General features: G+C 42.1%; 1 protein-coding gene across 1 annotated transcript; it reads right to left on the reverse strand.

Moving 5' to 3' along the window:
• Nucleotides 1-11172: 11172 nt before the first annotated feature.
• On the reverse strand, nucleotides 11173-11814 carry LOC102995226 (ferritin heavy chain-like). The gene has a single exon (XM_055081923.1). It carries the CDS (start codon nucleotides 11812-11814, stop codon nucleotides 11173-11175), a length of 642 nt encoding a protein of 213 aa, XP_054937898.1.
• Nucleotides 11815-17385: the final 5571 nt, after the last annotated feature.

The raw sequence follows: 17385 nt of genomic DNA on the forward strand, positions 1-17385 counted from the left end.
ATGTAGCCATATCTTCCCTTTCCATTTACTCTTTTTTTTTTTAACATCTTTATTGGAGTATAATTGCTTTACAATGGTGTGTTAGTTTCTGCCTTATAACAAAGTGAGTCAGCTATACATATATATATATATCCCCATATCCCCTCCCTCTTGCGTCTCCCTCCCACCCTCCCTATCCCACCCCTCTAGGTGGTCGCAAAGCACCGAGCTGATCTCCCTGTGCTATGCGGCTGCTTCCCACTAGCTCTTTTACATTTGGTAGTGTATATATGTCTGTGCCACTCTCTTGCTTCATCCCAGCTTACCCTTCCCCCTCCCCGTGTCCTCCAGTCTATATGCCCAGTAGTGGGATTGCTGCATCATATGGTAGTTCTATTTTTAATTTTTTAAGGAACATCCATACTGGTCTCCCTAGTGGCTGTATCAATTTACATTCCCATCAACAGTGCACGAGGGTTCCCTTTTCTCCATACCATCTCCAGCATTTATTGTTTATAGATTTTTTGATGATGGCCATCCTGACTGGTGTGAGGTGATACCTCATCGTAGTTTTGCTTTGCACCTCTCTAACGATTAGTGATGTTGAGCATCCTTTCATGTGTTTGCTGGCAATCTGTATATCTTCTTTGGAGAAATGTCTATTTAGGTCTTCTGCCCGATTTTGGATTGGTTTGTTTGTTTTTTTGATATTGAGCTGCATGAGCTGCTTGTAAATTTTGGAGATTAATCCTTTGTCAGTTGCTTCATTTGCAAATATTTTCTCCCATTCTGAGGGTTGTCTTTTGGTCTTGTTTATGGTTTCCTTTGCTGTGCAAAAGCTTTTTGGTTTCATTAGGTCCCATTTGTTTATTTTTGTTTTTATTTCCATTTCTCTAGGAGGTGGGTCAAAAAGGATCTTGCTGTGATTTATGTACAGTGTTCTGCCTATGTTTTCCTCTGGGAGTTTTATAGTGTCTGGCCTTACATTTAGGTCTTTAACCCATTTTGAGTTTATTTTTCTGCATGGTGTTAGGGAGTGTTCTAATTTCATTCTTTTACATGTAGCTGTCCAGTTTTTTCTCCAGATTGCTTTGGCTATTCGGGGTCTTTTGTGTTTCCATATAAATTGTGAAATTTTTTGTTCTAGTTCTGTGAAAAATGCCGTTGGTAGTTTGATAGGGATTGTATTGAATCTGTAGATTTCTTTAAGTAGTATAGTTATTTTCACAATGTTGATTCTTCCAATCCAAGAACATGATATATCTCTCCATCTGTTTGTATCATCTTTAATTTCTGTCATCACCGTCTTGTAGTTTTCTGCCTACAGGTCTTTTGTCTCCTTAGGTAGGTTTATTCCTAGGTATTTTATTCTTTTTGTTGCAGTGGTAAATGGGAATGTTTCCTTAATTTCTCTTTCATATTCTTCATCGTTACTGTATAGGAATGCAAGAGATTTCTGTGCATTAATTTTGTGTCCTGCTACTTTACCAAATTCATTGATTAGCCCTAGTAGTTTTCTGGTAGTATCTTTAGGATTCTCTATTTATAGTATCATGTCATCTGCAAACAGTGACAGCTTTACTTCTTCTTTTCTGATTTGCATTCCTTTTATTTCTTTTTCTTCTCCAATTGCTGTGGCTAAAACTTCCAAAACTACATTGAATAATAGTGGTGAGAGTGGACAACCTTGTCTTATTCCTGATCTCAGAGGACATGGTTTCAGTTTTTCACCATTGGGAGCAATGTTGGCTGTGGTTTTGTCATACATGGCCTTTATTATGTTGAGGAAAGTTCCCTGTATGCCTGCTTTCTGGAGGGTTTTTAATCATAAATGGGTGTTGAATTTTGTCGAAAGCTTTCTCTTGATTGTTTTGCGTATATTGAAGAATCCTTGCATTCCTGGGATAAACCCCACTTGATCATGGTGTATGATCCTTTTAATGTGCTGTTGGATTCTGTTTGCTAGTATTTTGTTGAGGATTTTTGCATCTATGTTCATCAGTGATATTGGCCTGTAGTTTTCTTTCTTTGTGACATCTTTGTCTGGTTTTGGTATCAGGGTGATGATGGCCTCATAGAATGAGTTTGGGAGTGTTCCTCCCTCTCCTATAATTTCCTTTCCTTTCCATTTACGCTTAGATGAGGAAATCAACTTTCTGCCCCCATCTTTCTTCTTCCAAGAGCCTCCTGGACCTAGTCCACTACAGATATCAGACCTGGACAGAGGTGGGGCAACTAGGCAGGGATATCTTTTTTTTAGGAAGAATTTTTTTCCTCTCCTTTCCCGATTGCTGAAGAGAATGATTTCTTCAAGACATTGGAAGCTAAGGGGCTATGGAATCAAGGTCCTTAAAGAAAATGGGGTCATGAGTCCCTTTATTGTGAGCTGGATATGCTCCTGAGAGGGTTTCCAGGTGATCATCAAGGTGGGCAACAAAGATTCTAGTCAGCAGAGCCAGGACAGGAACCAACCTAACAGTACCCTGCAAAACATTCATGACACCTCTCTGGGCCAGTTCGTCTCTGAAGAACAGATTAGAAGTTGCTTATACAGGGACATGTTTGTTCACTGTTTATTTAAGCAAGAATTTAAGAATTAAGAATACTGTGCAGTAGGGAAGAAAAACAAATAAGGAGGTTAGACAAAACGAAGTATAGATAATTCTTGTGAGATATATTAGAGATGGATAAAGTCAGCAGAATATATGTGTTCTGAATAGGAAGGGATGGAAGGACCAAGTAGACACCAAGTGTTCGTGACAGTTGTCGCATCCTTAGATCAGCCGCCCATGGGGGAGACCAGTTTTGGTCCCATATGTCCTCTGCCCTGTACACTAGGAGTACTTGCACCTTGGTGTCTCTGACAGAACTGGTGTATATTGGCTCTACATATCTTCATTCCTGGTCTTTATAATCATATGAAGTGGGGAAAGCTAAAGCAGCAGAGAATGGACATGTGAACATTGCATGACATAGGATTCAGGCTGTATGGTCCTTCCATTGGGCTCGTTCGTGCCCTCCCTCCCTCCCTCCCTCCCCCCTCTCTCCCTCCCTCCCTCCCCCCTCTCTCCCTCCCCCCTTTCTCCCCCTCCCTCTTTCCCTCTCTCCCCACCCCCTTGATTCTCACTGTTCTTAATCATTCAGTAAACAGTGTGATGCAAGCCATCTTAGTTTGATCTGTGAGCCTTTTGGTCTGTGACATTTCGTATATCCTGCCTGGTGATGCAGTTGAAGTCTACACAAGCATCAAGGTAATTTCTCATCATGACATAAAGTGATAACAGAAGGTAAAAGCAGTTGAGTGCTTTGGCCAACAGGGGGACAAGAAACTGACAGAGACACCTGTAGATGAAGCTATAAGCTGAGCTCTTTTGACTTCTAAGCAGCAAGGAAACAGACAACCCAGTGATACAAGTTTCATCTCCCAAATACCATTAGAGGCCCAGAGACACAGGGGCACATCAACCTAAGGGACAGGGACCATCCTTTTTCTGGGGCAGAGGATCCATTCCAAGTTACTGACTCCTGCACTCTCCATGGTGCTTGAGACAGAATCTAAGAACAACAATACAAAAGTGAGTACCAGCAGGACCCAGTGGGTAATTTAAATTAATGAAGAGGTACATTTGGGTACCCAAATTACATTACTTGGATGGCATTTTCTGTGGTGAATTGGAGAATGTAATTACATTAAGATGGCCACTGAAACTCAGTTCCATATGAATGTTCCCATGGGACAGGGCCCAGAGTGGCCAGACAGTTAATATTTTTAAGAGAAGCCAGAAATATAGAATTTTATGAGAATTCTTCCAGTTAAAAACTCACTAGTTTGCCAAGATCTTAGTTTCTAAATACAATTTATCCAATAAAAGGAAGCGGGACTCCTTGGAGAAGTGGCTGATTCTAGGGCTGGGGCAGAGAAAATACATCATGAGCTTGGAGCATCTTGTAGTGCCAGAAAGGAAGTACTACACACACATACACACACACATACACACACACATACACACACACACGTACACACACACACGCACAGAGTGATGGGAGAATGTCAAAGGGATGCAAGAACCAGCTGAAAGAGTTCCCAATGACCACATCTGGAAGAACTTGAGCAACTAAATAGATAATGTAGTATTGGATTATAACCCAAAGTAGGAACTAAATATCTCTGAGTCTGTACTGGTATAAATACAATAAATGACTGAATAAATACATAAATGGCAGAGAAGCTACAAGTTTTCTTTTCAGAAGAATTTCAAATATTACAGGTAGATATTCTCACCGTCCAGGAGGTGGTACTTAATTCCTCCTCCCCATCCCTTGAGGTTGAACTGGACTTAGTGACTGGCTTCTAAAGAGTAGAGAATAGAAAGGGAAAAATATTAACTTTTCAGGGGAGAAAGCTGGCAGACCCCACCTCAACCAAATGATCAAGGTCAACATCACCAGTGATAAGTCATGTGGATAGCATGTACCTCCTGATATGATGTTATGAGAAGAGCACATCATCTTTGTGGTATTCTTAGCCCAAACCCATAACCCAGTCTAATCAGGAGAAAACCTCAGAGAAACCCAGGTTGGTAAACGTTCTATAAAATACTTGCCCAGTACTCTTCAAAACTCTCAAGGTTGTGAAAAACAAGGAAAGACTGAAACGGGGGAGGCCAAGGAGACATGACATTAAATGCAATGTGGTATCCTGGATTGGAACCCAGAACAGAAAAGGGACTTCAGTGGAAAAATTGGTGAAGTCTGAATATACTGTGGAATTTAGTTAATCGTAATGTGCTAGTTTTAATTTCTTATTTTTAACAAATGCACCATGGTTATGTAAGATGTTAACAGAGGAAACTGGGTGAAGGATATACAGAAACTGTCTGTACTATCTTTGCAAGATTTATGTAAATCTAAACTTATTCCAAAATTGAAAATTTATTTTAAAAATCATTAGTTCAAACAAAACACATCTGCAGGTGAATGTGGCCTGGTCCTTTCTACTGGATCCTCTGATTTTGAAGGAAAATAAATGTTCCCATGACAATGTTCCCCTGAATCAGAAATCACAGTAAGCTGCCACCCCTTAACTCAGAGATCAACCCTCCATTCATGGCACCCAGATTTATTATCTTTTCCCTCCTCCTAGCAAAGGTCCCGATCTTTCCCCATATATTCTTTCTATCTATCTATCTATCTATCTATCTATCTATCTATCTATCTACCTATCTATCTATTCTTTCTTCTTCCTGGTATGCTGGTGTAAGTAGTTGGAGCTCCAGTAGCCATATTGGAAAATACTGCTTAAGACCAGAAGCCCCTGTACAGTGGAACAACAAAATAATTTATCAAATCAAACATGTCAATTTTAAGGCACACCATTATTTTAGGAACCACAAAGAAACAAAGAAAATGCTACCAATTAAAGTAAGACACAAGCTTTTCTTATCCATTGGATTTTTCGTAGATTTTTCAATTTATACTTATTAAAAGATCTCTTTTACACTTATTTAGACAGAATTTTTTTGTCATTAGATCACTCTTGTGCATACACAAAAAAAGGAAACTATGCACTAAATATATTGTTTAAGGCACTGATAGAACTTCTCTAGATTCAAATTTCAACTCTTCTAAGATATCTGCACCCCTGTGTTTATAGCATTATTCACAATAGCCAAGGCATAGAAACAAACTGAATGTCCATTGACAGATGCATGGATAAAGAACATGTGGTATATGTGCACTGGAAAAAAGGAAGGGAATCATGCCATTTGCAACAAGGATGGACCTTGAAGACATTATGCTAAGTGAAATAAGTCAGACAGAAAAGATAAATTCTATGTAATCTCACTTATATGTGGAATCTAAGAAAGCCATACTCATAGAAATAGAGAGTAGAATGGTGGTTGCCCAGGGCTGGGGGTTGGGGGAAATGGGGAGATATTGGTCAAAGGGTACAAATGTTCAGTCATAAGATAAGTTCTGGGGATCTAATCTGTAGCATGGTGACTATAGTTAACAATATTGTATTATATACTTGAAAGTTGCTGAGAGAGTAAATCTTTTAAAAATGTTTCTTTTATTGAAGTATAGTCGATTTACAATATTTTATTAGTTTCAGGTGTACAACATAGTGATCAATATTTTTAGAGCTTATACTCCATTTAAAGTTATTATAAAATAATGGCTGTAGTTACCTGTGTTGTTTAATATATCCTTGTTGCTTATCTGTTTAATCCATAGTAGTCTATATCTCTTCATCCCCTACCCCTATCTTGCCCCTCCCTGCTTCCCTCTCCCCACGGGTAACCACTAGTTTCTTTTCTGTATCTGTGAGTTTGTTTCTGTTTTGTTATATACATTTGTTTTATATTTTTAGATTCCACATATAAGTGATAACATACAGTATTAGTCTTTCTCTGACTTCTGTCTCTAAGCATAATGCCCTCCAAGTCCATCCATGTTGTTGCACATGCAAAATTTCATTCTTTTTTATGGCTGAGTAATATTCCATATATGTATATTTATATCTCACATCTTCTTTATCCATTGATCTGGTGATAGGCATTTGGGTTGCTTCCATATCTTGGCTATTGTAAATAACGCTGCTTTGAACATTGTGGTGCATGTATCTTTTCAAATTAGTGTTTGTGTTGTTGTCTGGATATATACCCAGGAGTGGAATTGCTGGATCATATAGTAGTTCTATTTTTAGTTTTTTGAGGAAGCTGCATACTGCTTTCCATAGTGGCTGCACCAATTTACATTCCTGCCAACAGTGTATCAGGGTTCCCTTTTCTCTACATCCTTGCCAACGTTTGCTATTTGTAGACTTTTTTTTTTTTTTTTTTTTTTTTTTTGCGGTACATGGGCCTCTCACTGTTGTGGCCTGTCCCGTTGCGGAGCACAGGCTCCGGACGTGCAGGCTCAGCGGCCATGGCTCACGGGCCTAGCCGCTCCACGGCATGTGGGATCTTCCCGGACCGGGGCACGAATCCGTGTCCCCTGTATCGGCAGGCGGACTGTCAACCACTGCGCCACCAGGGAAGCCCTATTTGTAGACTTTTTGATAAGAGCCATTCTGATAGGTGTGAAGTGATCATTGTGGTTTTGAGATCATTGTAGTTTTGATTTGCATTTCTCTAATTAGTGATGTTGAGCATCTTTTCATGTGCCTGTTAGCCATCTGCATGTCTTCTTTGGAAAAATGTCTATTCAGGTCTTCTGCCCATTTTAAAATCAGGTTTTATGTTTTTTTAATATTGAGTTGTATGAGCTGTTTATATATTTTGGATATTAATCCCTTTTGGTCATATCATTTGCAAATATTTTCTCCCATTCAGTAGGTTGTCTTTTTGTTTTGTCGATGGTTTCAAGTAAATCTTAAATGTTCTCACCACCCCCCCAAAAAAGGTAATTATGTGAGGTGAAGGATGTGTTAACTAACTTCAGTATGGTAATCATTTCACAATATATATGTGTATCAAGTCATCATGTTGTACTCCTTAAACTTACACAATGTTATATGTCAATTATATCTCAATAGAGCTGGAATAGATAAACAAATGATTTAAATAAAACAAATTGCAACTCTTCTAATCACTTTTGTACTCAGTATCTCTTAATAATATTGGTGTCTCTTAATATCGTCCTCTGTACCATCAAGAGTGTTGGGGATGCAGAATTTCTTGAGTACTCTTCTAATGTCGCTAGAAGTTTGTTCCTAGCCAGTGAGACCACTCCATTGAGTCCTGATGTGCTTGTTCAGGCAATGACAGCTGTAGCCAACAGTGATTGTAAGATGTATCCCAATTTTAAAGATGTGAAAATGTGAAAAAAAATGCACCTCTTGGAATGAGTGAAATGAAATGGAAGGAATTTCCTCAGCAGCCGGAACTGTTTTCCTCCATACTTGTTTTACATATGGGAGAGGAAACCCTTTTTTTTTTTTCTTAAAGCCACTGCTTTTCTGATCTCAGTTACTCATAACCAAACCCAATCCAAACTGATACACGATTATTATGTTAGCCCTTACTACTTTGCTTTCTCACTGTAACTTATTCCACTCTTACATCCTTCTTGACTAAATGAATCAAGACATACATTTCTTTACTTTTTAGGTGTCCTAATGCTTTTCTAATCACCCTCATTTCACCCTTCGCTTCAGCTTTCCTGGAGCATATTCTCCATCAATATCCCTCTGAGGATGAACTCAGGACTGCAAAAAAAAATTTGTAATAAAAATTTTTATTTTAAAACCTGAAGCATAGTGTCACTTCCAAGATTAGTGATAATGCCTTCATCTCCTGAATACTTGATGAGTTATGTCTCTTGGGCTTGTGAAAAGAAACTGGAATTGCTGGCAAATGAAAAAAATTAAAGGAGAAATTAAAAATCAGAAATGTAGAACAAATTTCAAGAGTAGAGATGATTCAGGAGAAATTAATGGGTGCTTTGTACTGCTTGTCACACATTTCTGAGGGAAAAAAATAACTTTTCCTTTTTCTGGAAAATGAAGTACAATTTGTCAGTGACAACCATCTATTAAGAAATTTCCTTTTGTGATAGAGTGAGGATTTTTTCCCCCAGAGGTAAATTATTCAACACAGTTAATTTGAATCCGTGTTTGAGCCTGAGATGAAGTTATCAATTTTATTATCATTTTCCCTCAGTCTGTCCTGATATTATCATTGCCTGAGACTCCGGTACCCATAGCAACAGCCACTATTTCAGACATCATTCCCCCAAGCAACAGAGCACGGCCAATGACTGACAACCATCCAGCTGTGCATCTCAGGGTGGTATTTTCCAGGGCTGGAAGACCAAGTCACAACTCACTCCCATGTCTTGAAAGTCAGGTTATCAAGGAGTCGGGAAGGCTGTGAGTATGCAGGAAGGTGACACACCCACCAGAAGTTTGCTCACCCCTTTTGAGAGGTATACGGCAGGCAGGGGAGGGTGGGAAAATGCGGAGACTTACAGTGATGGACAAAGTCAAGATGCTGTAAAGTACAACGGGGCAAACTCCATTAGTCTGAATGTTTCTTACTTCTTTCCATCACTGCCCCACATGTTCAAAAGACTGTGGACCCCAAAACTGAACTAGGAAAAGGGGGATTTAGAATGTTCACTTTTGTCTTGTAGAAGAACAAGGAGAGAAATAATTGAGCTGCCACCGTATTTAAACTTCCCTGCCAGGGATTCTTCAAGAAAAGCCGTGAAATGTGACACTACAAGTAGTGGCTTGTAATAGGCACTGGAGTGTTATAATCACAAGTCTCTTTGAGTCTTGCAGGTGAGGAAATCCTTCTTTTCCAGGTAAAATAAGAGGATGTAGCTCTAAGTAGACTTCTCTGCATTATCCCGGGGAGTCCCTCTGAATCACACAAAAGGAAAAGATGGGATAAAAAGGGGGGCCTGGCACCCAAGACTGGAGTCAGCTTTAGAATCCAGGTGAAGAGCCCATGACGGGCAGTGCTTTGGTATATAGATTACAGTACCCCATGCATAGCAAAAATACGGGGTTTCTCAGTCCAGATGAGGTGAATTTGCAGGCAGAACATGTGTGTTTTGCAGCCCCTCCCCTCACCTTTTGTGCCTGAAGAGAAGCCACCACAGGCAAAGATGCAATCTCTGGGGATTTCCAGTCCCAAAGTCTTGCAGGTATTCAGGGCCAACTCAGGTAGCAGTGTTGCTGCCTGTGTGAGGGAGAGCACCTGAACAGAGGGATTCATGTGTGTAGGTGGTGACTGCCTTCCTGCGAGGTGCCCTGCTACCTCTTGTGCATTCAGTGCCCAATTCTGAAGACTTCTTTCCTATGAGAAGGATTTTGGCTGAGGTTTAGCAGCCATTCCCACCCTAGGCTGGAAGGCACACCTGTAATTAGAGGAGAGACGGCAGTGATCAGGGCTGTCTTTAAGAGTGTCGGGGATTTCCCTCCCTTCTGAGGCTAGTTATCTGGCTGGATTCCCAGTCTACCCACACGATCTTTCTTAACCCATTGTTAACCTGTGGGGTAACACACACACACACACACACACACACACACACACACACACACACACACACACACACACACACACACACACCCATCAGAAAATCTATGTTCATGTCCACATTCCACGTTGCTACTTCTTACCTGTGTGGCCTACCGTTTTCTCACTGATAACACCTATCCTTCTTACTTCTTGAGTTCTTATGTAAATAAAATACAAGAATGTAAATAAGAGGACTTGGACTTGCAAAGTGCCATTATTATTATTTTAGTTGGTGAACCCCTGGCTATGGGGAAGACAGCCCAAGGCTCATTCCCCATTATCACTGTAGCCCAGGGTGAGCTTGTCAACAGACTCTGACATGTTGGCTTCCAGGGCCCCCAGCTTGCTACTGAGAATCAACAACCATTAACATTTGCATAATTTATTGAACTAAGATACATCAGATAATGCTGAAGACCCCCTTCCTTTTAATCCCTGCCCATTCCCTTCAGTTCTTCCCCAGAGGCAACTACTGTGATGAATTCTAGACCCTATTCTTTTATATCTTTACCATATATAGGCACCCGCAGACACCACCCACCCACCCACCCATTAGGTCCCCAGATCACCCATCTCACCCCACCCCACACACACTGTTTAAAAGGGGAAGATGGATTTTGCACTTTCCAGGGCCCCATGGAATGCCTTCTCCCTCCCTCTGTGGAGATCTTGAGCTGCATGTGGGTGGGGCATGGGTGGGTGGAGAGCCTCCTGGATACGTTTTTTTTGTGTTTGTGTTTTTTTTGTGTGTGCGGTAGGCAGGCTTCTCACCCTTGTGGCCTCTCCCGTTGCGGAGCACAGGCTCTGGACGCGCAGGCTCAGCGGCCATGGCTCACGGGCCCAGCCGCTCCGCGGCATGTGGGATCCTCCCGGACCGGGGCACGAACCCGCGTCCCCCGCTTCAGCAGGCGGACGCTCAACCACTGCGCCACCAGGGAAGCCCCTGGATACGTGTTTTAAAAAGTGAGAGATTTGCACACAGGAACCAAGGAGAGACCTTTATTTCTTTAGGAACCAAATAACTTTATTGGAAGAAGTGGCAAAACTGGAAAAAAAAAACTTCAGTGAACTTCTTCTGCAAGGGCACTATTGCCGTCTGCATGGCAGGCACGGTGACCAGGGCTCTGGTTACCCCGTGGCTCTGGGGAAGTCCAGTCCAGGCTCAGTTCTTCTTGTCACTGTCGCCCAGGGTGAGGTTGTCAAAGAGGTACCCTGCCAGGTCGACCTCCGGGGCCCCCATCATGCTCAGGGTGGTGACATGACCCTCCAGCTCTCTGATGAACTCCACCTGCTGGCTGAGGTAGTGAGTTTCCAGGAAGTGACGCAGGTGGGGGTCGCTCTTATCGGTGGCCAGCTGGTGCAGGTGGAGCACGCTCCGGTTCACGCACTTCTCCAGGAACAAGGCGCACTTCATGGCCTTGAGGCCGCTCTTCCACTCGTCACTGACTGGCTTCCTGATGTCTTGGAATTTGAGGCGGCCCCCGCGCTGGTTCTGCAGGCGCATCAGGCCCTGGGCCCGCCTGCTGTGCTCGTGGGAGCGGCGCAGGAAGAACTGGGTGAAGTGCTTCAAGGCCACATCGTCGCGGTCGAGGTAAAAGGCCGCGGCCAGGAACACGAAGGAGGCGTGGAGCTCCAGAGTGAAATGGCTGCTGACGGCGGCCTCGCAGTCGGGGTGGTAGTTCTGGCGCACCTGCGAGGGCGGCGGTTGCAGCGTGGCGGGCAGCACGGGCATCATGGCTGGTGTGAAGGCCAAGGTGAAGGCGAAGCTGCGACGCCCGCGGTAGCGGCCTCGGATTGTCCCCATGTGGTCGAAGAGGGCGGCCAGAGGCGCTAGGCGCCCTCTTTAGGACGGGCCGGAAATGGAGTGCATTGTGGGACAGGGAAGGGGAGGGGGACAGAGGGTGGGGGGAGGGTCCATTACCGGAAGGGGGAGAAGGTGGCCGGAAGGGGGCGGGGCACCGTGCTCTAGGTTCCCTAGGAACCTGGGTGAGGCCGGAAACCCAGGGCAACTCTGCACTGTCTTGAGACCATTAAAAAAATAATAATAACCCTATTGAGATATAATTCATATACTATAAAATTCACCTTTGGAAAGTGAACATTTACCTGTTTTTTTTGTATATTCATGGAGTTGTGCAACCATTACCACATCTCAGAGTATTTTCATCACTCCAAAATGAAATTCCCTACCCATTAGCACTCACTCCCCATCCTGCCTCCCTCCAGGTTTGGCCACCACTAATCAACTTTCTATCTCTGTAGATTTGCCTGTTCTGGACTTTTCAAATAAATGTAATCATGTAGTATGTGGCCTTTTGTATCTGCCTTCTTTTACTTAGCATAATGTTTTAAATCTTTTATCCTTTTTATTGCTAAATCGTATTCCATTATGTGGATATATCACATTTTATTTATCCTTTCATAGTTGATGGACATTTGAGTTGTTTCCATTCTGTGGCTATTATGAATAATGTTGCTATGAACCTTCTTGTACAGGTTTTTGTGTATACATGTTTTTGATTATCTTGGGAATATACATAGGCATGGAATTTCTGGGTTATATGGTAGCTCTATGTTTAATATTTTGAGGAACTCCCAGAATGTTTTCCAAAGCACCATTTTTACATTCCTACCAGCAATATGTGAAGGTTCTAACACTGTTCTTGTCTGTTTGTTTAAAAATTTTAATCATCTTAGTGGACAGTAAGTGGTATCACATTGTGGTTTTGATTTGCATTTCCCTAATGACTAATGATGTTTAGCACCTTTGTATGTACTTATTGGCCATTTGCATGTCTTCTTTAGAGAAGTGTCTATTCAAATCTCTTGCCCATTGAAAAATAGAATCGTTTGTCTTTTTATTGTCGTGTTGTAAGAGTTCTGCATCTGTTCTGGATATAAGTCCCTTATCCAGATACATGATTCACAAATATTTTCTTCCATTCTGTGGGTTGTCTTTTCACTTTCTTAATGGTGATTCCTTTGAAGCACAGAAGTTCTTAATTATGATGAAGTACAATTTATTTTTCTTTTGTCACTTGTGCTTTTGGTGTCATATCAAGAAACCATTGCCTAATTTAAGGTCACAAAGATTTACACCTAGGTTTTCTTTTAAGAATTTTATAGTTTTAGATGTTAGATTTAGGTCTCTGATCCATTTTGAATTAATTTTTGTATATGATGTGAGGTAGGGAATCTAACTTTATTCTGTTGTATGAGGGTCTTCAGTTATCCCAGTACCATTTGCTGAGAAGACTATTCTTTCCCCATTGGATGGTCTTGGCATACTTGTTGAAAATCAATGGGCCATAAATATATGGGCCTATTTCTGGACTCCCAGTTCTATTCTGTAAATCTACATATCTAAACTTATGATAGTACAACACTGCCTTGACTCCTGTAGCTTTGTAATAAGTTTTGAAATAGGAAAGTATGAGTCATCCAACTTTATTCTTCTTTTCCAAGGTTGTTTTGGCTGTTCTGGGTCCCTTGTATTTCCATATGAATTTTAGGATAAGCTTGACAGTTTTTTTTTCCCAAAAAAGCTTGCTGGGATATTGATAGGGATTGTGTTGAATCTGTAGATAATTTGGGGGAGTATTGCTATCTTAACAATATTAAGTCTTCTGATCCATAAACGTGGGATATCTTTCCATTTATTTAGGTCTGGGACCTTTTAAAATACAGATTCTGATTTAGACTGAAGCCAAAATTTGAATTTCTTTTTTTAAAAATTAATTAATTAATATTTTGTTTTTGGCTGCGTTGGGTCTTCATTGCTGCACGCGGGCTTTCTCTAGTTGTGGTGAGCGAGGGCTACCCTTCATTGCGGTGCACGGGCTTCCCATTGCAGTGGCTTCTCTTGTTAGGGAGCGCAGGCTCTGAGCACAGGCTCTAGGCATGCGGGCTTCAGTAGTTGTGGCACGTGGGCTCTAGAGCACAGGCTCAGTAGTTGTGGTGCATGGGCTTAGTTGCTCCACGGCATGTGGAATCTTCGTGGACCAGGGCCCAAACCCTTGTCTCCTGCATTGGCAGGCGGATTCTTAACCACTGCGCCACCAGGGAAATCCCAAAATTTGAATTTCTAAACCAGCTTTTTAGGTAATGCCAGACCACACTCTTGATAGCAATGCTCTAAAAGGGAGGAGGCTGCCATGCTTTGTTGTCTTAGTCTATTCAGGCTGCTGTAACAAAGTACCTGGAGGCTGGAAGTTCAAGGTCAGGATGCCAGTGTGGTCAGGTTCTGCGAGGGAGCTCTCCAGGGTCTCTTTTATAAGGGTACTAATTCCATTTATGAGGGCCCCAGTCTCACGATGTACTCACCTCCCAAAGGCCCCACCGCCTAATACCATCACACTGGGGGGTTAGGATTTCAACATACAGATTTGGGGTGGGGAACACAAACATTCAGTCTATGGCACTTATGGAGGTTTGGATTTGAAGACATGTGTATTGGTCTCCACAAGCAGAAATGCCCGTTCCCACTCACAGACAGTGCTTCCGATAGTTATGTTAGATGTGGCTTCCTATGGGAAAGGGGAGAGGCCTTTCTCCTATCAGGAAAAATTGTGAAAGATTTTAAAATTGGCAAAGAAAAGGTTTACTGGGTGTCCTTTTTAGAGTACCCTTTGTGGTTATCTCTACCTTTCATTGATCTTGAGCTGTTTTATAACTCTAAATTATAGAAAACTAATAATAATGCAAATTATTCCTGTCCACAGAATTGCAAATGAATTGTGTCTGGTGGAATGCAACTTATTTTGGACGAATTTTGCATCTGTTTGTGCATTCATCCCAACATTACTTATTGCCTGCTTGTATACGTATGGCTCTATGAGTTTTCCTTTGAATGGTGTGTAACATCTTACTGGTTTCCTCATTAATTAATGAGTTAAAATCTTCAACATGTTTTTATTTTATATTTACATGAGAGCCATGATTTTATTTTACTTTTTAAAAATGTTAAAACATTTCTCATTCTCATCCCTACCCCCTCTAAGAACACAGTCAAAGCTCACAGGAGTTGGCTTTGTACATTAAGCACTTTTATGGGCTGCTCATCAGATATATGATTCCAGAAAAGTTTGGGGATCTAAAGGCATAGAATTTCTGATGGGGATGTAGACTGGAAGGATAGCATCTCTGAGGAGAAGGAGGCAGGGGGGACTCTGGGGAAGCAGGGAACCAATGCAAACCAGGGGAGGAAGGAGGCATTTAGAGAGTAAGTCACAGGAGGGACCTCATTAGCAGGACACTGTACACTGTGGGGTGAGGCTGGCTCAGTGCGTGCTAGGGATGGCAGGGAAGTAGCTATGGCCAGTAAAGACCCATGGAGAACCAGAAGCAGTTAAGAACCAGGGCATTGGTGAGAGCTTCCAGGCATGGAAAGCAGTCAGCAGAGATTTGAGGAGTGGACGGTTGACTGACTCGCATGGGATTCTGACAGGTTGAGATGCATGATCTGGGTAAAATTAACCCTGGAATGAGGTAGAAACATGAACCGTTGGAGCCAAGAGAAAGGCTTCCTTCATCAGCACTTTTGTGCTGAATCGTACTCCTGAAAGGGGTGTTGGGACCCCCAGATACTGAGGGTGTGGAGTATTCAGGACTGGGCCATGGGCTCCACCTTCCAGGGAAGGCTCTTCCAGCTGGTGATCAGAGACAGGGAAGTTCTAATGCATCCGGGTTGGCTCCACTAAAGGGCATCTTTTTAGCACAAAGGCCATAAGAAAGTTGCGTGGTGGCTCCTATTTGGTTGGGTGCTAATGAGACATGTCCGACACCCACATCAATTATAGTCTGAAGAGGAGAAAGCTCCTTCCAGTCTCTACTTCCTCACTGTTCTGCCTTGGGGGAAAGAAAGGAGAATCACTATGTTGGGCAAAGGAAAGTCCTCTAAATTTAAGCATGCCCATTGTATATACTGGTGTGTGTAAGTTGATGACTGATACTAATTCAGCTAAAGATGACTTTTCTCTAAGGTTGTAACCTTTCGGTTTTCGTCATTGTGCTGGATATTCTCCATTTGCCTCTCCAGGACTATTCTCTGTGCTTCTCCATCTTACTCTGATTCCTGGGAGGGTGAGTTGTGTGGACTGCGTCCATGGGCCCCTCTGGCTTCTGATTCGGTTCAGCCAATGGGAGGCACTGGCAGGAGATGGGAGGGCAAGAGGAGAGTGAGGTTGGGATATGTATTCTCTTGGCTTCCTCTCTTCAGGGCAGATAATTAAGAGTCAATTCTATTACTCTTTTATATCCCTTGCTCCCTAGATCAAGTAGGACCATTCTCAGAATGGGCCTTTTGCAAACACTGCTTACTTCAGAGGAGTTTATTCCAAAAAACAAGTGTTCTTTGTCTCAAGTTTAATGCACAGCCTAAGAAACTCATGAGGACCCAGAAACCAGTATGCAGCTGGACGTTCCTTCAAGCCAGAGGATAAATGAAGCTGATAGAAAAAATAAAGTGTCTCATCTAGGACAGTCTCAGGCAATAAAATAATGGTCCAGGTGGAGCTGCCACCCAAGATTCTGGCTCCAGTTTTCTAGCTTGTGGATTTCTCTGGCCTCTGGCTCCCTTCTTAGGTGATTGGTCCTTTGGTTATCGCCCATGTAATTAGATGAGGAACAGGGAAGAGGAAGCAGGAGAGTCATTTTCTACTTGTTAGTAGCCATGTTAAAAAGTCTGGTTGGGGAAGATGTTGACTTAATAAGGTTTGAGAATTATATGTTTATTTCAAATAACCTTTGTCTTCCCTTGCTCACCTTCTACTGCCACTGATTAGAGCTATTGCAGAATGTTCTGCACAGCAATGCATAAGTGAGTCCAGTCAATGTACACAAGGGGTGTAGATGCTGACTGTTTAATTAGATACCTCTTAATCACTTGCTCCTAGGCAGGAAGGCATACCTCTCTATTGCAGATAGCCAAAAGTAGATTTTAAAAGTTTTCTTTGCTTGCTGTCTTTTCTAAATAGAGGATGAATAATTTTTATTATGTGATATTGCAATTCCTTCAGTGAGACCACTAGGTATAATAGAATAGGGTAAGCTATGCTGCAGTAACAAATAAAACTGAAATTTCTCAATGGCTGAAGACAATATTTCTTGGCCACATCGCAGTCTGAGATAGGTGAAGTGACTCTTTCATGGCTCTCCAGGGATGGTTAACTTACAGATGCAGGCTAAATTCCATCCTGCAGTTCTACCATCTCAGAATTCTTTACTTCCAACTACACAGAAGGGAAACAGGATGCATGGAGACCTCCCACGAGCTCTTTCTTGCCTTGGACCAGAAGTCATATTCACTTCAGCCCAAACCAACTTCAAGAGAGGCTGGGAAAATGTGATTTTTAGTGAGCAGTCTAATCTATGCCAT

Source organism: Physeter macrocephalus, chromosome 21 (assembly GCF_002837175.3).
Source record: "Physeter macrocephalus isolate SW-GA chromosome 21, ASM283717v5, whole genome shotgun sequence".
Lineage (NCBI taxonomy): Eukaryota > Metazoa > Chordata > Mammalia > Artiodactyla > Physeteridae > Physeter > Physeter macrocephalus.